We start from the raw sequence: 23,363 nt of genomic DNA, 5'->3' as shown, positions 1-23,363 counted from the left end.
GGCTGGGTGCTTTCAGTGGGACGGGCCAATTTACGCGCTGTCGATTCGGCAGGGGTTCGCCAGTCGCGCTTTTACGCGTTCCCCAATATTGACTTGACGACGATAGTTTCTCAGATACCTCGACGGAGCAACGAAAAAGAAGACCCGGGCGCCTGAGGACCCAACGCATCACTGTCGCTTGAATAACTAGGTGGCAAAATGCAGTCGCGAAAGCCGCAGGCACCCTCGATATTCACCGCGAGGACCCCGAACCCGAAGGCCTCGAACCCGATCCCCTCCTCGTCACCAGCTTTCGCGACCCCCGCTGGCACCCTCAAACCCTTCTCGGTCGCGCCCGCAAAGGCAACCATCTTACCAATTCTACTCCCGCCGGCGACCCTGCGACCTTTGGCGTTCAGGACGTTCACCAAGAAGCACAGCTTGACGCTCACATCGTCGGCGTTGCAGGAACTAGCTACGTTTATCGGCAGACACTGCGGCTCAGGATGGCGCGAGGAAGGTCTGGCAGAGAAGGTCCTGGAAGAGGTCGCAAAGGGCTGGAAGAATAGGAATGGCGGCGTCATCGTGGACGGATCGAGCAAGGAACTCAAGGACATCCTCAAGACCCTCGAGGGCAACATGAGCGGTGGAAGGGTAGCAACCGGTCGCGAGCTTAGTAGGCACAACAGCCTCGCCATCGAAGCCCTGGATGAGGCAGATTTGTCAAACACTCGACTTGGGTTAAGACCCACCACGTTGGTGCGTGATGATAGCCAGAGGAGTTTTGGCATGTCGGCCCTCGACATGGACGAGGAGGATACTGGGGACGAAGAAGGCCTGAATGACCCTCGCCATTGGATGAAGGTCATCAGCGCCTATGACCAGCCCAGGATGCTCTACAATGTCTCTAAGAAGCACTTCGAGCGGGACCCTTCCAAACCATCTCAGATGCCCTCGGCATTACACAAGACCACCCTTTTCAGGAACAGATATAACGTCATACATCAGAGACTATTACGGAACGAGTCTTTCCAGACCTCAGCGGTTGCGACTACAAAGGCGGGACCGCCGGCTTTGAAACGCTCCTCATCATCGGTACTCACCAATCAACAGACACACAAGATTACCCCCATCGCGAACTTGCTGGGTCGTCACGGTAGCCATCACATGCTCTTGGGGCTACTGTCCATCTCTCCTACTGGAACTTTGACGATCAATGACTTGACCGGAACCATATCCCTTGACTTGACGCAAGCCGTGTCGATACCAGAGGATTCGGCCTGGTTTACCCCAGGCATGATCGTGCTTGTCGATGGCATATACGAGGAGGAGGAAGAGTCTGTGGGCAAAGGGCTGGGAGCCAGTAACGGAATTGGCGGCATTATCGGCGGCCGTTTCCAGGGGTTTTTCATTGGACAACCTCCATGCGAAAAACGAAAGGCCACACTAGGCGTAAGCGGCTTGGACGGCGGTCAAGATCACACTATAGGAGGTGGATTTGGCTGGATCGATTTCCTGGGTGTTGGCAGCGAGCGAGCTGTAGGGTCCAAGATGCGCAAGGTGGAACAACGCGTTCTACGCCAAGCTGAGTCGGATGACCCTGAGGCCCCGAGTCGGGACCGCGTGGTTATCCTTGGTGAGCTCAACCTGGACCAGCCGCGTGCTCTGCAAGCACTCCACAAGATCCTCACCATCTACGCCACCGAACCCGAGGGCTCTTCGCCCATGACATTCGTACTTACAGGCAACTTCACGCAGCATGCTGTGATGGCTGGTGGTGGGGCAAGTGGCGGCAGCGTTGAGTACAAGGAGTACTATGACTCCTTGGCTTCTGTCCTGTCCGACTTCCCTACCCTCCTGCAGACAGCCAACTTCATTTTTGTGCCCGGGGACAACGACGGTTGGGCATCTTCATTTTCCGCAGGGGCTGCTGTGCCACTGCCGCGTAAGTCTGTGCCAGACATGTTTACGTCTCGGGTTCGGAGGGCCTTCGCAACCGCAAATGCAGAGCCAGGGGTGAAGAAAGGAGGCGAGGCCATATGGACGTCAAACCCGGCACGACTCAGCGTCTTCGGGCCTGCTCACGAACTCGTGCTGTTTAGGGACGATATCTCTGCTCGCTTGAGACGGACAGCTGTGCGCCTAAAGCCTACCAAACACAACACTGAAGACCAGGAGAACAGTGTACCCGTTGAGGAGCCCGCAGAAGATATGGACATGTCGGGTGCCCTGCAGGACCAGGTCTTAGCTGCCGACACTATGGACGTTGACGCTGCAGGTGCTAAGCCTACGACATCCGAAGTGTCCTTTGACGTGCAAGCCGCCCGCAAGCTTGTCAAGACAATATTGGATCAGGGATATCTAGCCCCGTTCAGACAGCAGATCAGACCGGTCCATTGGGATTACGCCTCCGCCCTACACCTATATCCGCTTCCCACGGCCATGGTCCTCGTAGATGCCACGGCGCCGCCGTTCTGTGTTACCTACGAAGGATGCCATGTCATGAACCCCGGGACGGTGCTCGTCGCCGGACGCAGGGGTGTAGGAAGGTGGATCGAATACGGACTGGGAGGTAAGGGCCAGGTGAGGGAGTGTCTGTTTTAGGAGCGATAATGGGAATACTGGGTCTCATCATTATGACTGCAAATATGACCATCTTGACGACGATAGCATGGCATTGGCGACGGGGCATACGGATTCACTGTGTTGGTTGTATATGATGGCGGCTCGGTAAGGAAGGTCTAATAGAATTACGTTTTTCTCAAGGGTAGCCCTTCGGTGAGTTAGGACCGAGCAGAGTCTGGCTCATCAATACAACACCTTAAACAAGACCGCCGTCCCGTGAACTCATTTTCTCGGCCTCACCGGCAAGACCACATACCGTCTCCTGTCATAATCCATCATCCCCCCCTCCCCTCCCCCCCCCCCACTCCCCTTTTTATCCCATTTCGCCATATAACAACCACCCCGACACCATCTAGTCGTCTTCCATGGCTATAAGAGTGCTCTAGTCACTCACCCCCTTCTCGGCTCTCATCGTCACCTACTGTTCCTCCTTTTCGTCCCCCTCCGCCGCAACCGGCTCCAGATCGAGCCCATCCCACCTCCACCCCAGCGGCGTGACGGGTCGCGGCCCGCCGCCGTCCTGGAACTTCATGATCTCGTCGAACGTCGGCAGGCCCACGGCCTCCTCGGCCGTGAGGCCCGCCCGGTACACCCACGCCTCGAGCAGCCAGTAGATGTTCCACAGCGTGCCGTCGACGCCGGCGGGCCGGCGGCTCGGCGGCGCCCGCGCGCCCCTTGCCAGCGCCGCCGCCGCCGCGTCCCCGCTATGCGCCTCGCCGTACATCCAGTCGTCCAGCGCCGCGTACGCCGCCCACAGCCCCGGCGCGACCTGCTCCGGCGGCGGCGGCGACACCCGCTGCGGCCGCTGGCCCAGCGGCGGGATCCAGCGGTCCTGCCGCGCCAGCGGGTCCGGGCACGGGTCGGCGAGGATCGAGTCCATGCTGCCGAGGCTGTGGTGGCGGGACTTCTTTTTACGTTTCTTGGCCCTGCGTTTGGACTTGGGCTTTGGCTTGGGCTTCGGCTTGGGTTTAGTGGCGCCGGTGCTGGTGCTCCTCTTACCAGTCTTCTTGACGCCCGCGTTGGTGCGGGCTCGTGTTGGCCGAGATGCTTGGGTAGAGCTCGCTGCGCGGACAGCCTGCACCCGGGCCTGTAGCTGACGGTAGATTTCGGATGGCATTCTACTTTTATCGCAGTATTGTCGGGGATCGTAAATTTGATTGTCTGTAAGTGGTCTGCACGTTGTGTGTTTGCTGCTTGCATGTAATGGACGCTCAGCTGTTTGAGAATTAATTGCAAACCGGAAGAGACTTTTCAAGCGGATAACATTGTCAGCTAACGTATTTGATATTTCGAGTGTGGTACCAGAAGTAGGATCACTCTCGTGACTGAGGGATAACAAAGACCGAAACGAGATGTATGTGCGTTATTTCCTCCGTTGTCCCTTGCCATGTTTCAACAGCGGACAAAGGATGTTCTTTCGTCACGCAGATGTAGACTGAACAAAGGATATGAATAGGATCTGGAAGATCGTTATGTTTGTCCGATTGGCGTCTTTACTATTATGGAGGTATACTAGAGCGGTATAAAATCCACAGGCGGAATATAGAATAAGTCGCAGTGTAGTTACAGGATGCCGAGTATTGTGGAAACCAGCAGATTCTAATTCAACATACAAATTGTCTGAGTGCAGCATCTAGACATGCAATGTGGCGAAACTTCCGCTCGCCCCAACTATTCAAGGGTGCTCCAAAAGCCCCAACTGCTCTAATGTGATAGAAGCTGGCCTGTTGACGGAGCATCGCTCATTTCTTCTGTGCTCTTTGGTGTTCGGATGCAGAGCCAATGCTTATTTTATTCTTCACATGAAGCATTCTATAAGTTGGTCCTTTTCAATTTTGGGATGGCATATTAGGTATAATGATTTATGCTCCCAGAATAATCAATATGTAGTGTGCCGTATAGTCTTGTGGTTGAGCCATCGGAACCAGATGGGCCAATCATACATAAGCAATCTCCAGGTTCCTCTACTTTGTGCGATTCGCTAAGTGAGACCTACCACAGGTGTTCAGTGGCTTTCCACCTGTGATGCAAATTCGACTGCCACCTTTCTTTCATCGATAGACCGCAGACACCGAAAACTTCGAGCCTCCGACGAGCACACAATCTACGCCCAGAAAAATGGACGCCATGTAAGTCCGCTGCTGTAGGAATTCAGGGAGAGGAGTCACGATATCTTCTGTCCATGAACCCCGTCACGCGGTCCAATTATTGCGAGGCAGCCACACACCGTAGCGTCAAGTAAGTTGATTAATCCCGCGATCTCGAAGCCCGCCGATAAGCCATCTCCGCGGATGCTTTCTGAACAGCTCAAAATTGGATAAGCCATGGCGTGGATCTTGCAACTTTCAGGGTCGAACGTTTCCTCATCAAGAAGACTCAACAGAGAGTGTCTTGGATACTGCCGGGTACCCGGTTACTTAAAAATCTTTGAGAGCTGTTGACCGCAGCTCTACTATAGCGATTTGCCCCCAAACTGTGCTACGGGATATCAGATAAGCGAGTATCCTATCAATGGACTCGCTAATCGTTGATTGAACTTAGTTCTTGAGAAGATGGCGCTTTGCTGTGCGTTTGAGCGACGCTGAGCGATGCTACCTGCCTCCTGGACTTCGAGGCCGAGCTCTATTGGTGGATCTGCGATATATCTATGATTGCCTCAGATCTGAGCGGTGATTGCGAAGGCGGGCTCTATATCGGAGGTATATTGCCAAGCGCAGCTTTTTGGCGGTAAGGCTGATTTAGTGCTCCCTCCGATACGGAGTCAGTCGTCGGGCTAGGTTGGTGCGATATCCCGGGACCTGGTAGCGAGTGCCTATGCTCGCCAATGAGCTGGCGCGCTGCGAGTCAACGTGCTGGATTCGAGCAGATGCGCCGAAAGTTGGGGCGCAAGTCCCATAATTTCATCGTCATTACGGATAAATCACCTCTGGCTTGACAGGAGCCATTCCGCGAATTACTGGGGCGTAGAGGCATCTGTCGGCGAAAAAGGCCGCACTTATCGTCATTGGGGACAACAGCCCTGACAGCTGGATGAGTTGCCACCTTTTGCAGATATTTGCGTGACGGCAAATATGTAAGAGATAGCAGGGAGATCATTTTTGAGAAGTGATATACGCTGATTCAGCAAATAGGCTTGGCTAGCTGGATGACTGGCTGGCTTGAGGCCCGGGGCTTGAGGGGCAAGCACAAGAGACTTTCCTCATGCTTCAGTAGCCATAAACTGATTATCCGGAAGAACCGGCCAACCATTGGAGGCCGGCGGCGCCGGAGACAAGAAGTGTGAAGTGCGGAAAAGCAGCTCGAATATAGAGGCCGGAGGATCGTGAGATTTCTGTCCCGTTCCCCCCTCATATGGTGGGACTGGAATGAGGCTGCAAAGCCGCAAAGCTCTTGGAGGACCCTTCATGCTTACCGCCTGAAACAAAAGATGGGCCCGCCGTCAAGTGGGTGGCTAACCGCTCGAATTGGCCATCGTCACGGCCCCAAGGGTTGCTATGTACATCCATGAATAGGTCGGAGGGGCAGAGGGGGAAAGGTACCTTGGGGGGTTTTCCTTAGCGAGTAGACAGGTACAAGGGGCAGCGAGGGAGCGGTGCATGAAAACTGTGCTGGAGCAGCTTGGCTTGGTGTCGATGACATGTATTATCCGGCCTCAACGGAAGACCAGAGCTCTCGCATGGCAAAGTAGAAACAACCCCACTTGGTGGTCGTTAGTGAGCAACCAGCAGCCACCTTTCTCTCACACTTCCTGTGTCAGTGGCCCACGGCCAGAGCGGGAGCGGGTTCGCGGTTGCGCGGGTGCTGCTCCAGGCAAAGGGAGCAGGAAGCAGGAAGCAGGACCAGGCCCAGGACCAGGACCAGGACCGGTGCGCTGCTGCCAAATGGAAACTCGTCTCGCAGCTTAATAACCGTCCCTCATCCTTTTTCCTACACCCGCCCTCCCGCAACTTTCTCTCTCTTTGCTTCCCTCCCCCAAATCTCCATCTAGCACATTCCCAGATTGATACCAGAGAAACACCGCAATCATGGGTTACACCGAAAAGGACTGGTTGGCCATCAACACGATCCGTGTTCTTGCTGTAAGCTCTCCGCCCTCCCGCTCGCCGTGCCGTGCCGTGCTGTTCTGTGCTGGCGCGCTGCTGTGACGAAATCCCAACACCCCGCCCCCGCCTTGCCCCTCCATCGTCAACAAAATCCCGTGAAGCATTTTCACCGCAACGCTCGGGGACGCACGACCAGAAGCACCTGCCAGACTCAATTCAGAGGGCCTTCATACTGACGATGCCTCCTCCAGGCCGATGCTACCGCCAAGTCCAACTCTGGCCACCCTGGTGCGCCCATGTGAGTGCAACTGCCATCCAAACTCGCGAAACACCTCTAACAATCTCGCAGGGGTATGGCGCCGGTCGCCCACGTTCTCTTCAGCAAGTTCATGAAGTTCAACCCCAAGAACCCCAACTGGCTGAACCGTGATCGATTCGTCCTCTCGTAAGTGTCCAACTCCCTGAAACCTCGATCCCCCGACACTCCGGCAGTCCCAGTATGCTGATCGCCGCTCGCCTATAGCAACGGCCACGGTTGCATGCTTCAGTATGCTCTCCTCCACCTGTTTGGCTATGCCCTCTCCATGGACGACATCAAGGCCTTCCGCGTAAGATTTGACCCTCTCAGTAGCACCCCGAGTATCCAGCGTCTAACAATGCTCTAGTCCATTGACAGCATCACTCCTGGCCACCCCGAGGCCCACGATACCCCGGGTATTGAGGTTACCACTGGTCCCCTCGGCCAGGGTATCACCAATGCTGTTGGTCTTGCCATGGCCCAGGCTCAGACTGCCGCCACCTTCAACAAGGACGGTTTCCCCCTCGTTGACAACTACACATACTGCTTCCTCGGCGATGGTTGCTTGATGGAGGGTGTCTCCAGCGAGGCCTCCTCGCTGGCTGGTCACCTCCAGCTCGGCAACCTGATTGCCATCTACGACGACAACCACATCTCCATTGACGGTGACACCAACTGCGCCTTCACTGAGGATGTCGTCAAGCGTTACGAGTCGTACGGCTGGCACGTTGTGACCGTTGGCGATGGTGACAACGACCTCGACAGCATTGAGGCCGCCATCAAGAAGGCCACCGAGGTCAAGGACAAGCCCTCTATCATCAAGCTCAAGACCACCATCGGTTTCGGCTCCACCCAGCAGGGCACCCACGGTGTTCACGGTTCGCCCTTGAAGGCCGACGACATCAAGCAGCTCAAGGAGAAGTTCGGCTTCAACCCTGAGGAGAGCTTCGCTGTCCCCCAGGAGGTCTACGATGCCTACAACAAGGTTGCCTCCGCCGGCGCCGCCGCCGAGGAGAAGTGGAACAAGCTGTTCGCAGAGTACGCCTCCAAGTACAAGTCGGAGCATGACGACCTGGCCCGCCGTCTGAAGGGTGAGCTGCCTGAGGGTTGGGAGAAGGCCCTCCCCGTCTACACCCCCGCCGACGCTGCCGTTGCCTCGCGAAAGCTGTCCGAGACCGTTCTCAACAAGATCGCGGATGTCGTTCCTGAGCTCATTGGCGGTTCCGCCGATCTGACTGGCTCCAACTTGACCCGGTGGAAGGGCGCTGTCGACTTCCAGCCCCCCTCCACCGGTCTGGGCGACTACTCTGGCCGATACATCCGATACGGTGTCCGTGAGCACGGTATGGGTGGTATCATGAACGGCCTTGCCGCCTACGGTACCCTCATCCCCTTCGGTGGTACCTTCCTGAACTTTGTGTCGTACGCCGCCGGTGCTGTCCGTCTGTCCGCCCTGTCTCGGGTCCGCGCCATCTGGGTTGCCACCCACGACTCGATCGGTCTTGGAGAGGATGGCCCCACCCACCAGCCTATCGAGACTCTTGCACACTTCCGTGCTCTCCCCAACTGCATGGTCTGGCGCCCCGCCGACGGCAACGAGACCAGTGCCGCTTACTACATCGCTTTGACCTCCAAGCACACCCCCAGCATCATGGCTCTGTCCCGACAGAACCTGCCGCAACTCGAGGGTTCCACCATCGACCGCGCTATCAAGGGTGGTTACGTATTGAGCGAGGTTGAGGGTGCCCAGATCACCCTCGTCTCGACCGGTTCCGAGGTCTGCATCTGCGTTGATGCTGCCAAGGAGTTGGCTGAGAAGCACAACATCAAGGCCCGTATCGTTTCCATTCCCTGCTTCGAGGTCTTCGATGCCCAGAGCAAGGAGTACAGACTCAGCGTTCTCCCCGACGGCATCCCCTCGCTGTCCGTTGAGGTCATGAGCACCATGGGTTGGGAGCGTTACACTCACGAGCAGTTCGGTCTCAACCGATTCGGTGCCTCCGGTGCCTACAAGGATGTCTACAAGGCAAGTATTCCCGCTCACCCACGACGTCCCACCGCAACTCCTGCTAACCCCTTCTATAGAAGTTCGAGTTCACTCCTGAGGGCATCTCCAAGAGAGCCGTTGCCACCATTGACTTCTGGAAGTCCGTCCCTAACATCCGCTCGCCTATCAACAGAGCTTTCCAGCAGCTCATCTAAGCGTTGTGCTATGTGTTGTGCGTAGCTGGTCATGACAACGTTTTTAGGACTAGTTAAAAGGAGGGCCCTCGGTATATAGATCAGAGGAGACTTAACGTGAGACGATACGAGGATATTACCCAATAGAATTTGACACAATTTCGTACCAACTTTGCACTGCTTTACAATGATGTCTCGACTGGAGTGTAAAAGACGTGTAGCTACATCATCATGGGACCCAGAGTGAATGATCAATGTTACGAGGATTTTTAATATCCGGCAAATCTTGCTAACCAGCACAGGACGAGGGTGGTTAATTCTGTCGTAATTTGGGTTCTGTGTACACGCAGGTCGCTGTATAATTGAGATGTGGGTGTATTGCTCCTTATATTTTTATTATCTGCCCGGATCTGCGAGTCAGATGCATTGGCGAGCCTCAGTACTCCTCCTCTCGCCCCTATAACCATGACCGAAGACCTCGAAAGAAAGACGTCTGAGTGTGGGGTCCTATGCCCAAGAAGAGTACCCTATCCTACACGGTGAAAAGTATTCAACTACTCCAATCAACTCGAAACGTATCCGCATGTCGATGATACGCAATCGGCCTTCTCCTAGACAAAATATCTGGGGTGAGGCACCTTGTCCCACGGGAGGCACCGGCAACACCACGTGTCGAAGTCCTCGGGCTCGTCGGCCGTCTGGTCCAGCGGGAGGCCGTCGCTGCGGTCCTTGCCCATGACGAGCCGGCGCCGCGCCCGGCCCCGCCAGGTCGTGGCCGACGGCGTCCAGCGGCGCAGGTCGTAATCGTCCGCGACCTTGCCCGGATGCTCGTAGATGGCCGTCGTCAGCTGCGTGAGCGCGTCCGTGTAGATGGTGAAGTGCTCCCGGACGCGCGGGAAGGTCGCCTCGTCCCACCAGGCCGTGTTGGCGGCGACGCCGTCGTCGATCCGGTACGGCCCGGCGTACCTCCAGGCCTGCGCCGCGAGCTCGTCTCGAAAGTAGTAGTGGGCGACGGCGAGGCGTCGGACTCGAGCGAGATCGTTGGGCCCCAGAGCGACCGTGAGGCAAGGGACCTTGCGACGTTTGAGCCAGAGGGTGCTATGGTGGGGAAGTTCCAGTACCTGGTCCGCTAGAGTGTGCAGACCGGTGTCGTTTCTGTCGAAGAGAGAGCCCTCGAAGCCCGAGTTCGGCAGGCCGCGGACGAACAGGTCTCGTTCCGGGCAAAGGTAGAGGGTCCCAACTCGAACCTCGTTGGAGAATGCGGTCGCGATGCTAGGCTCGTCCCAGTGGGCATACTGACGACTGACGTAAACGCCATTCATAAGCCCATCTGGAACTACGATGCTCCGCGTCTCCACGTGCTTGTACAGCGGTATCTTCCACGTGTAGAAGTATCGCAGGGCCTCGCCCCTGCTGGTTCGGCAAACGGCGAGGGTTGGGGAGAAAAGGTGCTTGGAAGGCACAATGTGCGGACGCCTTCCATCACATAGGAGAGGAACGAATCGTTGGGAGATTTCCTCGCGGATGAAAACTTGCCAGAATAGCAACTCAAGTTCCAGCGGCAGTTCGGCGAACTTCGTGAAAGTTGGCGTAATGGACATTATTGCCATCTTCTGAGACAAGAGCGTGCCTGCATCCTTTGCTTTCTCGCGTTTCGGAATAACAAGAGCACTGCCGTCGCCAAATATGCTCCTGGCGCTGATGTTGTCCTTGGGTTTGGTCGGATGAGGGTTCATCTGATCGTCTTGCGACATCCTGAGGTGCCGCTATTACTTACAATAGCGGCCTGCAGCTCAACGGTAGAGGCAAGAACGCGTACGATATGGTGCTGATGACCAGAAGGAGCGAGGACACCCCTAAGGCAGGCTCAAATAACTGATGAAATTTGCGCCTGGAACGCGTTTTTCGGAAACGATAGAAACAGAGTTCGCGATGGGCCTTGATTATACAGTCGTAGGAAACATGCTTTTCCAAGCTTTCTCATCTGGAGTGAGAAGATTAAAACCAGGAAAAGTCATGCAAACAGATGACTGCAGTTTGATCCCAGGTGGCACCGATATCTTTCATTCACCCATCGCCCAGCGGAATCCTCCTTCGCCGGCGATGGCCGTCGATGGTCATCGACAGTCACTTGGAAGGACTGTCGTTGCCTCACCCTCTGCCGACCGTGTGCACCAACGATGAAGCGATGGGACGGGTCTCTGCCAGTCCATCTAAAGCAACAGCTCGAATCAGCAGTCCTGTTGACTAGCATCGTTCCCGCAGGAAGTACACAGTCGCCGATTGCCAGTGCACCAAGTATCACGTGTAGGGCATTGTCCGTGTGAGAGGTGGCATTAAGGCCGTGAATCAGGAGGTGAAGGCGCCAACAGCGTGATAAGAGCGTGCTCGAGCCCCGATACTGAGCGGCGCACCAAATCCATATTGCTTGCACTGCCTGAGTGGGCAGATGGGCATGTTGTATCTCCATCGCAGAGCATCAAATGCTTCATCCAGCATTGGCATCGTCTGGCGAGAATCTCCCAGTGCGTGAGGTTACGACCTGTTGGCGGTCGACTGATCCTGCTGCTGCATCTCAGCCCATCTCGTCTGGACCTCTCTTCCAACCCTCTCCAGCCGTGCTGCAGCGCGCCTAGCCTCGAGTGCCGAGTCCGCGCTCGGGGCAATGACGGTGCCTACTAGCATAGGCGCAACGGCGTCTTCATCTGACTCAACGTGGCCTGGTGCGAATGCTGCCGAGCTTCCTCCCCCAGCACGCTCGCCAGCCTCGCCGTCAATCTGAACGACCCTGGGCGATGGTGTCTCCTGAGCCATGCTGGAAGCTGCGCGGCTGACATATGAGTGAAGCAAGACAGGACCATTCGGCCCATGCTCGACCATAACCCTCTGTGGAGCACCAAGCCCAAGGCGGAATGCAGCCTCATGGGCCAGCAGCGCGGTTTGAGACACCGAGGATAGCGACTGCAACTGGTCTTGTGTTCGAGATGAGGTGATCAAGGGGGTGAGAGTGCGATCAACCATGTGCAGGGAGAGGTTGGGGTGCTGAGACGGTAGGTTGGCCATGATGTCGAGTGTCCAGGACAAATGCGTCGAGGATATCCAACGGGGGACGGCCTTGAAGTATTGCCGGCTTGGTACGTACAATCCACAGGGAAATGGTTGTAAAGACACTTGTAAGTTAGGTAGTTACAGTATAGCACTCCAGGTGAATGGCAGTCAAGAAGGGGAAGAGTGGGAGATGAAGTCCCGGGTTGCCAATGAGAATGGCCGGCAGAGTTACCAGAGCGTAACCCAGCCCCCGTGTCGGCGCTAGAGCCGTTACCTCGCGGCCGAAAGAGCCTTGGCGGCACCTTGCCGCTTTCTGCAGCTACGACATGCAACCAACCCAGCCAGAAGCTGCGGGATGACGCGCCCTGGACGGGGCCCATACCCCACTCCTGGCGGGCGATGTGACGATTCTGGTGGGCAGGTGGGCTGGTGGGCACCCTTGCAGTTTGCTCGTTACACGCCTTTGGGCAGCCTGGTTCCAGGTTGCTTGGGGGCCGAAAGGTATGTATGTACCAATAACCCGGAGGCGTTAGCGCATACGACGGGCGCCGCCAGCGCATCTTGAGGCACGGTAGCGTCCATCCTCCTCGAGCCTCCAGGTGTGACCTGATCTTACCCGTAACTTCTTAGGTAGCTCTGCATTGCGCATAGTACAGACACAAGTACGTTTTTGGATACTGCCCGCTGTCTTTCGAACGGCATAGCATCCTGTTGCGTTTCCTCCCCGACCGACAGCTCTCACGCCCTTGCGACCATGACGCGGTCGAGAACCGGCCGCTCCAGAGGTTCCTAGGCAGACCCAACCACCAGTCTGGAGAGAGCCCAGCAGGGGCCAAGACGACTGATGAGTGACGCGACTAGCGCTGGAGCTTCAAGCTCCTCGAATCCTTGGCCGCCCCGGCGAGCCCGCCCGCCAGCGCGAAGTGTATGTGTAGTCTTTTCTTCTCTTCTCTTCCTTTCGTTGGGCCCCATCTGCTTGCCATCCTCCGCCCGTCGCAACCCATGCTTCCGTCGACGCGCCCGAGCTGACCAGAGATGCCCCGGCGACAGAAGCTGCGAAACGGCACCTGGATCATTCCTGGCACCGGCGAGCGGACGCGCCGCCAGTTCACCCTCCGAGATGCCTTCACCGATGGCTCCGGCGACTACGAGATGCGCTCCCTCGTCGAGCAGGAGACCGCCATGGAGAGGATGCAGGCCGCCATGCACAACGGCCTGGTTGTCGCCCGCAACCTGTGGGAGTGGTTCAAATCCCCCAAGGGACGGGGCACCTTGAAATGCTCCGTGGCCTACCTGCTGGCGAGCTTGTGGACCTTCTATGCCCCATTCGCGGCGGCGCTCGGCCCCATGGACGGGAAACACATCGTTGCCACCATCACCGTGTACTTCCACCCGGCCAGGACTGCAGGCTCGCAGGTCGAGGCGGTCGCTTGTGCCGTCGTGGCCGTCCTGTACGCCATGTTCATTGGCACCTTGTCCATGGGAACATCGGTCCTCGTCGGGTCCGTCTGGGATCAGGTCAAGCTGTCGTATGCCCTGATTCTGATCGTCTTCATCGGCGGCGGCCTGGGATTTGTCGGCTGGGTGAAGCAGAGGTTGAACAACCCTCTCGTTAGTGTCGGTGCCAGTATAGCGTCCATTGGTATCATCACCATCGTAACCAAGGAGAACTCAGTCCACACCGGCGTTTTCACCAACCAAAAGATCATCCAATCTCTCAAGATCCTGCTCATAGCAACCACCACATCCACCTTGGTCAACCTCCTGCTGTGGCCCGTCTCGGCACGGTTTGGTCTCCGGAATGCGATGAGGAGTGCCTCGGTCAATCTTGGCGAAATGCTGTCCATGATCACGGGAGGGTTCCTAAGCGGTGCTGAGGAAGACTTGTCCTCAAAGGGCTTCGCCAAGACGTCGGCTTCTTTTACCTCCACGTTGACGACCATGAACAAGCATCTGCGGGAATCCAAGTACGAATACTATCTACTGGGCCGCGAGGAGATCTACAAACAAGACAAGGCTGTTGTGAGGTCGATGGAACGGCTCGCCCAGTCTCTTGGGGGGCTGAGAAGTGCTGCCAATACCCAGTTCGAGCTTCTGAAGGAGAAGACAGACGGCCTTTTCGGGAATCAAACAGCATCGCCCGGCGCGGATGCTTTCATCCCTTCGCCCGGCCGGACGACGCCGGGGCATTTCAAGAGCAGCAGCAGATTTGCGGTGCTGTCGGCCATCGATGAAGCTCCGGATGAGCGCAGTGATAGGGAAGACGAGCCGACACCACTGAGCGAGAGCTATTTCGACCCGAGCATCATGTCCCCAGGAGCTTTCAGGTCACCATCCGATATATTCGAGTTGTTCATCACCCGCCTTGGCCCTTCCATGAAATCGCTTGTTCACACGCTATCGGAGATCCTGCGAGACCCCCCATTCGGTGCCCCTGGCTCACCAATTACCGTAAACGAGAATTTCAAGCAGAGTGTTTCTGACGCCATAGCCTTATTCAACAGCCAAAGAGGCAAGGCACTCGAGGAGTTATACAGGGTCATCGAACTTGAAAAGTCGAGACCGGAGAATGTGCAAGCCGACTACGAGGAGGTAGCGGCAGCATGTGGGCACTTTTCATTTAGTCTCCTTAGTCTGGCCGACGAGATGCAAAGGTATCTGGATTCTCTCGACGACTTGAAGTACGTTACCGAGCAGGACAAGCGGACTTGGAATTTCCTGAAACTCTGGAGATACATTCCCTTTAGGTCCAAGTCTGACCCGCGGGACCCCGAGCAGCTGTCTCTGGTGCCCCCAGTCAGACCGTTACGAAGATCCAAGATGCCCAGTGGCATACCAGATAGTATGACTCGCCCGCGTGATACGTTTGCTTGGGATGCCGAACCTCAAGTCAGTGCCGCCAGGAAGTGGATCTCTCAGCATCTCTTGCAACTATTCCGCTTTCTCGCTAGGGACGATGGTAAGTGTAGCCTTTGTGCTGGTCAAGGAAGCTAAGCTAATATTGTTTTGAACAGTTCGTTTTGGCTTAAAGGTTGGCATAGGAGCTACTCTTTACGCCATGTTTGCCTTCATTCCCGAGACGAGACCCATTTACCAGCATTGGCGAGGCGAATGGGGTCTACTGTCGTTCATGATTGTTTGCAGCATGACTGTCGGCGCCTCGAATACCACAGGCTTTGCCAGATTTGTCGGTACTCTTATGGGGGCTGGCTTTGTGATCATCAGCTGGTGGATTTCAGGAGGTGACGCGATCCCGCTCGCAATCTTCGGTTGGGCAGTGTCGTTCCTCGCCTTTTACATCACCATTGATCGAGGCAACGCGCCGTTCGGTCGGTTCATCCTCCTCACCTACAACGTATCTTCACTCTACGCCTATTCGCTAACCCAGAAGGTGGACGATGATGATGACGATGAAGGCGGGCTTCACCCTGTCATTCAAACAATTGCCTATCACAGAGTCGTCGCTGTTTCCCTTGGTATTCTCTGGGGTCTCATTGTATGCCGCGTGATATGGCCGGTCTCTGCCCGTCGCAAATTCAAGGATGGCGTTTGCGTCCTGTATCTGCAAATGGGCCTAATATGGAAGCGAGGCCCACTTGCTATCCTGCTCCGCAGCGATGCTACCGACAGCTATATGAAGATGGGCGAGCAGGCTGCGATGCAGCGCTACGCCAACCAGCTACAGACTCTTCGGGCCTCTGCCGCTAATGAGTACGAGCTCCGAGGGCCGTTTCCTACACAAGCCTACGCCCGCGTCATGGCCTCAACCCAGCGCCTGCTCGATGCTTTCCATGCTATGAGCTTGGTGACGCAAAAGCATGGGAGGCTAAGCGAAGGAGAAAAGGCCCTGCTGTACCACACGGCCCACGAGCGTGCCGAGCTGTGCTCCCGTATATGCCACGTCTTCCAGGTGTTGGCCAGTAGCATCATGCTCGAGTACCCTCTCACGGACGCAATTCCTAGCGTGCTCGGTACCCGAGACAGACTGCTCGGCAAAATATTCCGATTCAGAAAAGAACACAATGGCGGCTGGGAGGAGGCCGGTGAGAACATGAAGCAGAATCAGAACGGCAATGGTAAGGGCACGAGCACCATGCTAGGCGCCATGGGAGAAGTCCCCAAGCTCGGAAACATTACCATTGAAGAGCCAGATTATGCTCTTTTGTATGCATACGCTCTGGTTACTGGCCAGGTCGCCAAGGAACTCAAAAACGTAGAGACAGAAGTCGAAGCTCTTTTTGGGAGATTGGATGAGGATGCGATGCTCCTGCAGTAACATCCTTCAAGACAGGACAGTTTCGTTTGGGTTTGAAGTCCTTGACGGGATTGTTCATTAGAACCATGAACATGAAAAGGCGCTGGAATTTTGACGAATAGCAGGCGTCACCTCTATACCATACAGGGGATATTCTCTTTGAATCATCATAGCAAAGGAGTTTTGGCTGTGTCCAACAATACCTGGACTTCAGTGTTTCATAATCATACGGGACTCACATAGATACCGACCTCGGTATACTTTCTCCACAAATGTGTCACCTTTGCATGCCGCCAAGCTCTATACCAGAATAAGTGCTTACATCGTTCGACGACGCCCGCAGCAACACAAGATGTTAGTCTCAAGCTTGGCTCTTTCAAAATAGCTGCATGAGGGGCTGTCAATGGCTAACTCCAGACTTGGCTCTTTGATGCCCCGCAAGAAGGTTCTACTACAACCGGTATTAATCATCATGCCAGATCACCCTTTTATGTAACAACAGGGCCTATAGCATACAAATACAAAGATAATTAACAAAAGGCAACAGAAGTTCCATCCATTGCTTGGATTGACTGACCAACTGAAACTCCCCGTTGAACACCTACCCGAGCAAACAAGTCAATTCACAGCGCGACACCCAGAACACCAACACCAGTAACACACAACACATCTTCCTTCTTTCCAGGCCCCAATCATAAGATGTCGTCCGCAGCGCCGGGGTTTATACACATAAACCAGCCCTCTCCCCCCTCCACCTCATCAACCCCCTTCGACCCAGCCGCCTTCACCCTCACCGCCCCCTCCAAGACAGACATCCACGCCTCGCCCGTGCCGGCCCCGCGCTACATCTTCACGGCGCCAGCGGTGCTCGGCGCCCCGGCCCGGCCGCTGGCCGCCTTTACCCGGGCCCGCGTGTCCTTCGCGTACACGCCCGCGCTGCAGTACGACCACGCGGGCCTGGCCCTGCTCCTGGGCGCTTCGTCCTCTGACGCCGACGGCCGCCCGGGCCAGGTCGGCCGCCACAGCGCCTGGGTCAAGGCCGGCCTCGAGGCCAAGGACGGCGCCGTCTGGCTCAGCGTCGTCACCAAGACGGCCGGCGGCTGGTGCGACTGGAGCCTCGGGGCGCTGCCGGACGCCGAGGGTGCCGGAGCCGGGCTGGGCCGCGAGGTCGCGGTGACGATCGAGCTGGAGCGCGCCAAGAACGCGCTGCTGGTCCACCACGTGCGGCAGCGCGGCGGCGCAGACGGCGCGGAGGGGGAGGAGGGGGGCGAGCACAAGACGCTGATCCGCAAGGTGCCGTGGGTGTTCCTCGACGCCGAGGACCGCGTGGTGGCGGAGGGCGACGAGAGCGCGGCGTGGGTCGGCGCTTTTGCGGCGAGGCCGGATCCCGAGGGCCGGGCGGGCGAAGGGGGAGGGCTGGAGGTCAGGTTTTGGAACCTGGAGATCGCAGGACGGTGAGACGCACGATGAGGTGGGAGGGTGTGGAAGAGGGAAACGGGCACAGCTGTACGGAGGAGGGCCTTGGATGAGGGTGCTGGATCAACTATATGTTGATATGATACATCTACCAGTACTGGTACAAGGCCTATTCGGCGGATACAGGCGAGTAGTTCCTCGCGGACAGGACGTGGCTATAGAAACATGGCCTGAGATCACGGATGTAAACCTTCCCCGACAGCGTGTAAACTGACGTCCATGCAATGATGAATCAATTTTCACTATCTACAGTTTCGCGTAGCTCCAAAGGGACACGGGGGTCAATACCCTCCTTGGACATCCAAATTTCATCATACCCGGCCCCAGGGCGTCCCTGCCCCTCCTCAAGAAAGGAAAACAAAAAAGGTACTATACGTACAAAAGAATAATGCATTAGAGGCTCCTATCCGTTCATGTTGTATCAGATGCCGTGACGGTGTTGCCAAGAATTAAGGTGAGTCTAGTAGTGCAAGATGACATCCAAGTTCAAATGGGTGTCACAACCTGGTCGTTGCTGTTTTTCTTTTCTTCTCGTCGCCCACCCCATGGCCTGCATCTCCATAGAGGGACACGAGCATTCATCCTCTGCTCACGGAAGGCCGAGAACGGTGGCGTGGTATCATCGCGAACCCATCTCACGATGGGTGAAATCATTGCTTCTTGTTTCCGCCACAGAGTCCGTTTGAGCAAGCCACACCTGCAGACACAATATAAGCATTTATGCTAAGTCAACGAATGTGAGGTGAGGGGTACATACCGGCACCAACACCGACGGCGATGATAATGATGAGGATGGTGATGAGGAGGCACCACCACTTGAGCTTACGGCGGTTGCGAGCGCTCTTGATACCCTTTCCTACGTGCATATTGCCCTCCTCGGTGTACTTGGTGGTGTTCTCTGCGTTCTGCTCGGCGGCCACCACGGCAACCTCTTGCTGCTCCACGAGCATGGCCAGATCCTGGAACATGGCCGACAGCTCAATAAGAGTGCGCTCGATGCGCTGGAGCTCGTTGTGACGGGCGCGGACGTTCCCCAAGACCGAAGTAGCCTGTCCGGTACGGTTGGTACGCAGCTGCGAGGATGATCAGTATAGGGTCAGGACGAAGGGTATTTCAGCAGATGGGATGACGGCGGGCAACATACAGCAGTCTGGAAAACACCCTCGTTGCCCCAGTCGGCCTCGGTGGCCTGGCGGACCTCATCCTCGGTTGCGTCAGGGTTCACGATACGGTACTGACGGGCGATCTGGTCGCGGTAGCGCTGCTGGTAGCTGTTCTCCTCCTGCTGGTAGCTGCGAAGCTCGCGCTCGAAGTTGGCCTTGATGGTGTTGACCTGCTGCCGCTTCATGCTCTTGCTGCCGTCGGTGGTGCGGTTGGCGTCCGAGTTGAGGAAGGCCAGCTGGTCGCGGATGCCGGCGTTCAGGGCCTGGGTCTCGGAGATGATGCGCTCCAGCTGCTGGGACGAGAGGCCGCCGTCGGACTCGGCCAGGGCCCGCTGGTGCAGCGAAGCGATTGCCTGGACATTGGTGGTGATGGTGCCGACCTGCTCGCGCAGCTGGCCGACGCGCTGCAGGAAGTCTTGTTGCGAGAGGGTGTCGGAGGTCTGTTGCTGAGGGTACGACTGCATCTCGGTAGCCTGGGGTCGTAGACTGTCAGCTAGGTTTCCTTTCCCACGGCCATTTTTCTGGTGTCATCGTCGTCCGTCGTCGTCGGCGGCCATCAGCTGCAGCGCATGTTTTCGCCCAACTGCAACTGGCCCGCAACAACGGACGTCGACGTCAAGGTCCCGCGCTGCTTACCTGACCACCGTAGTTGTTGTAGCCGCCCTGCTCGGCGTCCCCGTAGGGATTGCTCTGGTACTGATTGCCGTACGACATGATGTCTTAGCTGCCTGTCTGTCTGCGGCGTCGTGTTCTCAGTGGTTGTTTACTGGGAGCAAATGATGTCAACTGCTGAAGAGTTTCGTCGCAGGAAATTGCAAGAGGCAGAATAGCGGGTTGCGCGCCCGGGAGTCTGTGCGGGAGAATGCGAGAGTGGTGGCAGGCCGGGAGATGAAGGCGATGATCAGCCCTTCAGAGAATTCCGTTGGCTGATGCTGACGGGAATGAATGAGGAAGCTGCCCGCCGCTCTGCTCTGCTCTGCTTGGCAGCCTGCCCTGAGCTCGGCCGCTACGGTACCAGCACTGGTATGGATTGGACGGATTGGATAGATTGGATAGACCCGGGTCTGGGGGGCCCAGAAGGAAATGACGTCTCGTTTCCTAGCGGCAGGGCGACAGAAACAACCCCGTCGTTTTCTTCTGTCTACTTGAAACTTGTTTCCTTCTTCTCTAATGGGGCCCGCCGTGTACACAGCAGAAAATGCAGGTATGTTGGTTCTCCGTATATGGCAACCCAATGGACCAAGGGGGAGCAGGGGGAGGGGCAATTGGGAATGACTGAGTGAGAATGACAGAACAATTCGGAGAAATTCACACACTCACATCTGATTGATGATGAGGCAATGCCGTTCTACTTAAAAGTCTGTTTTCTCTCTCCGAGTCGCCCGTTCCCAACTGGGGCGTAGCGCTGGGTACTGTCGACTGCGGTGGCTAACGTAGCTTGGGGTCAGAAGAGTCGGGTGGCCAAGGTACAACACAGCTTTTCCTGCTGTACGCACACACTTGAACTACCAGTTCCAGCAGGCAACTAACTTAGCTGGCTGGCGGCAGGCTGGCAGGGTAGGGCGCCGCAGCAGGTGGAATCCGCGGACAGTCTTGAGCCGCCGCGAAAATGGCCATGCAGGTGCTGTGCCGATCAGGAACCGCAGCGGGCGCCGAGATTCAAGCGATCGCTGTAGCCAAAAATAAGCATAGCCCAGGCCCGGGATTGGCTGTGTCTACTCGTAGCGTTTGCCTTTCAGTCGTCACCGTTGGTGGCTGTGTGAACGCCCAGCTAGCCTTACGAGACACCAGAGCGGCGTCGTCGCCTTTTCGCCGCAGGAGTTCTGTATTACTGCTGGAAAGACCGACGAGTTGAGCGATGCTGAAGCAGAGCGCCAAGGATCCACTTCCGACTCGTTTTCGCATTCCACCACGTCCATACTTGCCAGTCACACTTATAGTTCGCCTTTCTACTGGCAAAAGCAGTATTGTTAGGAGGTTCGGCTTCCGGCTGGCCTTCACCCCTCCAGTTCCTGAGGTCCTAGCCAGGCACCCATATGCTACAGTTTGAACCATCAGATCAGTACAAGTACGCTGTGCTTGAGTCTCATTGGGCAATATCTGCCCTTCACTGTTGCCTGAAAAGGCGGCAACAATTCGAAGGACTACTGAATAGTGTCGACCTGAACATTCATCATTCTGGTTGGATGTGTGTTGGCCGGAACCTGTGACCATGCCCATAACAGTCTGAACCTGGGTATCGGGAATCGAACTGGAAAAATTACTCTTGTTGGATTCATTGATTCTGTAGCTGTCTACCTAGTGATATTGATACCCTCACGCGACTGCGGGTGCCTCACGAATATCCCAGAGCGTCTCGTAAGGTGCGAGCGGAGCGGCCTGACCTGTTCTCCCACGCCTAATGTCTCCAGGCCCAGGTCCAGTATTCCCGACTTGGCTATCATTGTAGTTGTCGACAGAAGGTCGATTTGGGCCCTCTGGAAGAGCCTCTTTCGAATGTTTCGCGATAAGACAGTTTGACCCTCTGCGCCCTTTTCACTCCTCGTAATTCTCTTTTAGATTCGACGAGAATGTTTTCTCTGTCGGGCGAATTCCATGTTCATCCGGTCGACATGGTAAATCAAGGCCCCAGGTCAGATCTTATATATCAGCTTAGATTTCTGACCGTGGCATGCTGTGTACCAGGATGCATCTAGCACAGCACACCGCTTCTCCTCATCCTCCTCGTCCTCCTACTTCTTTCCATGGTGATAGCCGTCACCGGATGACCCCTTCAACATGGCAAATTGCCTATGGGACTGGACGCTCGCCGAATTGCTGCGTGCTCTAGGGGGTCGTTACGTCAGTGGACACCTTGAGCCCGGTATCCAGGGCTGCTACTCCATCGTGTGGAGGTATGCCTGGGTTCGTCACGAATTTCACCATTCGTCCGTCAATCACATATTTCTTTAGTATCAGAAACAGAGCGATACGCGGATCCAACTCGTCAGCCGGAAAGACGGGGTCCGACATTCGCTTATAAGTAATCCTTCTTGCGGCTAGTTCTGGTGTACTGGTTGAGGTGCCATTCGACGTCGCCGTCCTTGTTTTCCAGCGTTCCGCTGCGAATCTCAAACACACGCATGGACATGCGTGGGCCGACCTCGGAGAGTTCGACGCTCTGGTGACCGGTACGGACAAAGACGTGGTGGCGGACCTCGATGGTGTCGTCAATATTCTTGAAAGTCACTATGCGGCTGCCGAGCTTGGTCTTGCTCGTGAGCGGGTCCCGGGGCGGGAAGATGTGCTTCAGGATCTTGACGATTCTCAGACCCAGCTTGGAGGTGAAGCCGTCGAAGATGAGGTGGGGATACGACTCGGAGACGGTGCCGCGGATGGAGTTGGGGATATCGTGGCGCAGGACGACATTGTGCAGCGAGAAGCTGATGGTAGGCCCGTGAGGGAAGTGGCTCAGGGTCAGGGCGGTGGGCGTTCCACGGTGCTCGTGCAGCAGGATAACGTCGGACAGGCCGGCAGACTGAGCGGACCTGATCAGGTCGGGGAGGATCAGGTTTCCACGGTTGAGGCGGACGGCGGTGGGCAGCAGCAATCTGATCTCCTTGGCAAAGGCAGCCAGTCGAGCCGAGGGATCTCTACTGGTCGTGACCAGGACTCTCGGGTCGACGACGCCAGACAGCTGCGAGTACTCGTCGTCCAGGTCGAGCTCCTCGGCGGTGGTCTTGTCGCGCGACTCGTCGTAGGCATAGTCCTTGCGGAGCTCCTTGTCGTTTGCGATGGTCGGGTCGAGCGACTTGCCAGTGGCCAGGGAGGCTCTCAGCTTGGCCCTCTTCTCGCTGATCTCGGCATCGCGCAGCAGCATGGCGCGCCGGTAGAGGTAGTCGCGCCTCTGACGGGCTTGTTTGCGCTGTAAGACGTCCGGGGTTAGCTATGAACCAGAGGCGGACGGTGCGAATATGAGTTCTTCTGCTTACAATCATGATTGCGGTATTGACGAACAAGAACTGTGGGCTGGGCGAATGTGTCTGTCCGTCAAGTGTTGGTGGGCGGTGTCAATGGTGCTCTATATCCAGCTGGTGCTTCGCTGCGGCGCTGGAGAAAGAAAAAAGTGCTGTCGCTGGAGATCTGATAGACCGATAAGCGCGTTATCGGACGGTAGTGGTGCCCCTCTGGGAGCTTTGCCTGGGAACTTTTTTTTTCTTCTCCCCTTCTCCCTCCATGGACAGGGATGGGGCGCAAATCCTACTGTGCCTGGGCCTTATCGGGGCTTGGAAAGTCCGCTACCCGCGCTATCGCCC

At 56.4% G+C, this 23,363-nt stretch overlaps 9 protein-coding genes across 9 annotated transcripts; 4 read left to right on the top strand and 5 right to left on the bottom strand.

Annotated features, from left to right (window-relative positions):
• Nucleotides 1-198: 198 nt before the first annotated feature.
• On the top strand, nucleotides 199-2,583 carry JN550_008112 (uncharacterized protein; the record flags this gene model as incomplete). Its single annotated transcript, XM_049320038.1, has 1 exon — nucleotides 199-2,583. One exon carries the CDS (start codon nucleotides 199-201, stop codon nucleotides 2,581-2,583), a length of 2,385 nt encoding a protein of 794 aa, XP_049169899.1.
• Nucleotides 2,584-3,022: 439 nt separating this feature from the next.
• JN550_008111 (uncharacterized protein) lies at nucleotides 3,023-3,721 on the bottom strand (the record flags this gene model as incomplete). Its single annotated transcript, XM_049320037.1, has 1 exon — nucleotides 3,023-3,721. One exon carries the CDS (start codon nucleotides 3,719-3,721, stop codon nucleotides 3,023-3,025), a length of 699 nt encoding a protein of 232 aa, XP_049169898.1.
• A 2,908-nt stretch (nucleotides 3,722-6,629) lies between these two features.
• JN550_008110 (uncharacterized protein) lies at nucleotides 6,630-9,147 on the top strand (the record flags this gene model as incomplete). The annotated part of the gene is made up of 6 exons (XM_049320036.1): nucleotides 6,630-6,683; nucleotides 6,899-6,945; nucleotides 6,997-7,092; nucleotides 7,171-7,255; nucleotides 7,313-8,962; nucleotides 9,031-9,147. 6 exons carry the CDS (start codon nucleotides 6,630-6,632, stop codon nucleotides 9,145-9,147), a joined length of 2,049 nt encoding a protein of 682 aa, XP_049169897.1.
• A 590-nt stretch (nucleotides 9,148-9,737) lies between these two features.
• Nucleotides 9,738-10,880, bottom strand: JN550_008109 (uncharacterized protein; the record flags this gene model as incomplete). The annotated part of the gene is made up of 1 exon (XM_049320035.1): nucleotides 9,738-10,880. The coding sequence occupies one exon, from the start codon at nucleotides 10,878-10,880 to the stop codon at nucleotides 9,738-9,740; it is 1,143 nt and encodes a 380-aa protein (XP_049169896.1).
• A 781-nt stretch (nucleotides 10,881-11,661) lies between these two features.
• JN550_008108 (uncharacterized protein) lies at nucleotides 11,662-12,189 on the bottom strand (the record flags this gene model as incomplete). The annotated part of the gene is made up of 1 exon (XM_049320034.1): nucleotides 11,662-12,189. The coding sequence occupies one exon, from the start codon at nucleotides 12,187-12,189 to the stop codon at nucleotides 11,662-11,664; it is 528 nt and encodes a 175-aa protein (XP_049169895.1).
• A 1,020-nt stretch (nucleotides 12,190-13,209) lies between these two features.
• Nucleotides 13,210-16,450, top strand: JN550_008107 (uncharacterized protein; the record flags this gene model as incomplete). The annotated part of the gene is made up of 2 exons (XM_049320032.1): nucleotides 13,210-15,133; nucleotides 15,189-16,450. The coding sequence occupies 2 exons, from the start codon at nucleotides 13,210-13,212 to the stop codon at nucleotides 16,448-16,450; spliced, it is 3,186 nt and encodes a 1,061-aa protein (XP_049169894.1).
• A 678-nt stretch (nucleotides 16,451-17,128) lies between these two features.
• On the top strand, nucleotides 17,129-17,887 carry JN550_008106 (uncharacterized protein; the record flags this gene model as incomplete). Its single annotated transcript, XM_049320031.1, has 1 exon — nucleotides 17,129-17,887. One exon carries the CDS (start codon nucleotides 17,129-17,131, stop codon nucleotides 17,885-17,887), a length of 759 nt encoding a protein of 252 aa, XP_049169893.1.
• Nucleotides 17,888-18,555: 668 nt separating this feature from the next.
• On the bottom strand, nucleotides 18,556-19,782 carry JN550_008105 (uncharacterized protein; the record flags this gene model as incomplete). The annotated part of the gene is made up of 4 exons (XM_049320030.1): nucleotides 18,556-18,602; nucleotides 18,663-18,978; nucleotides 19,050-19,541; nucleotides 19,705-19,782. 4 exons carry the CDS (start codon nucleotides 19,780-19,782, stop codon nucleotides 18,556-18,558), a joined length of 933 nt encoding a protein of 310 aa, XP_049169892.1.
• Nucleotides 19,783-22,084: 2,302 nt separating this feature from the next.
• On the bottom strand, nucleotides 22,085-23,045 carry JN550_008104 (uncharacterized protein; the record flags this gene model as incomplete). The annotated part of the gene is made up of 2 exons (XM_049320029.1): nucleotides 22,085-22,972; nucleotides 23,040-23,045. 2 exons carry the CDS (start codon nucleotides 23,043-23,045, stop codon nucleotides 22,085-22,087), a joined length of 894 nt encoding a protein of 297 aa, XP_049169891.1.
• Between the last annotated feature and the right edge of the window lie 318 nt (nucleotides 23,046-23,363).

The sequence above is a fragment of the Neoarthrinium moseri genome, assembly GCF_022829205.1.
Source record: "Neoarthrinium moseri strain CBS 164.80 chromosome Unknown scaffold33_Wmoseri_CBS_16480, whole genome shotgun sequence".
Classification (NCBI taxonomy): Eukaryota; Fungi; Ascomycota; class Sordariomycetes; order Amphisphaeriales; family Apiosporaceae; genus Neoarthrinium; species Neoarthrinium moseri.
The sequence above is the reverse complement of the archived record's forward strand: the minus strand, read 5'-3'. Positions and strand labels throughout refer to the sequence as shown.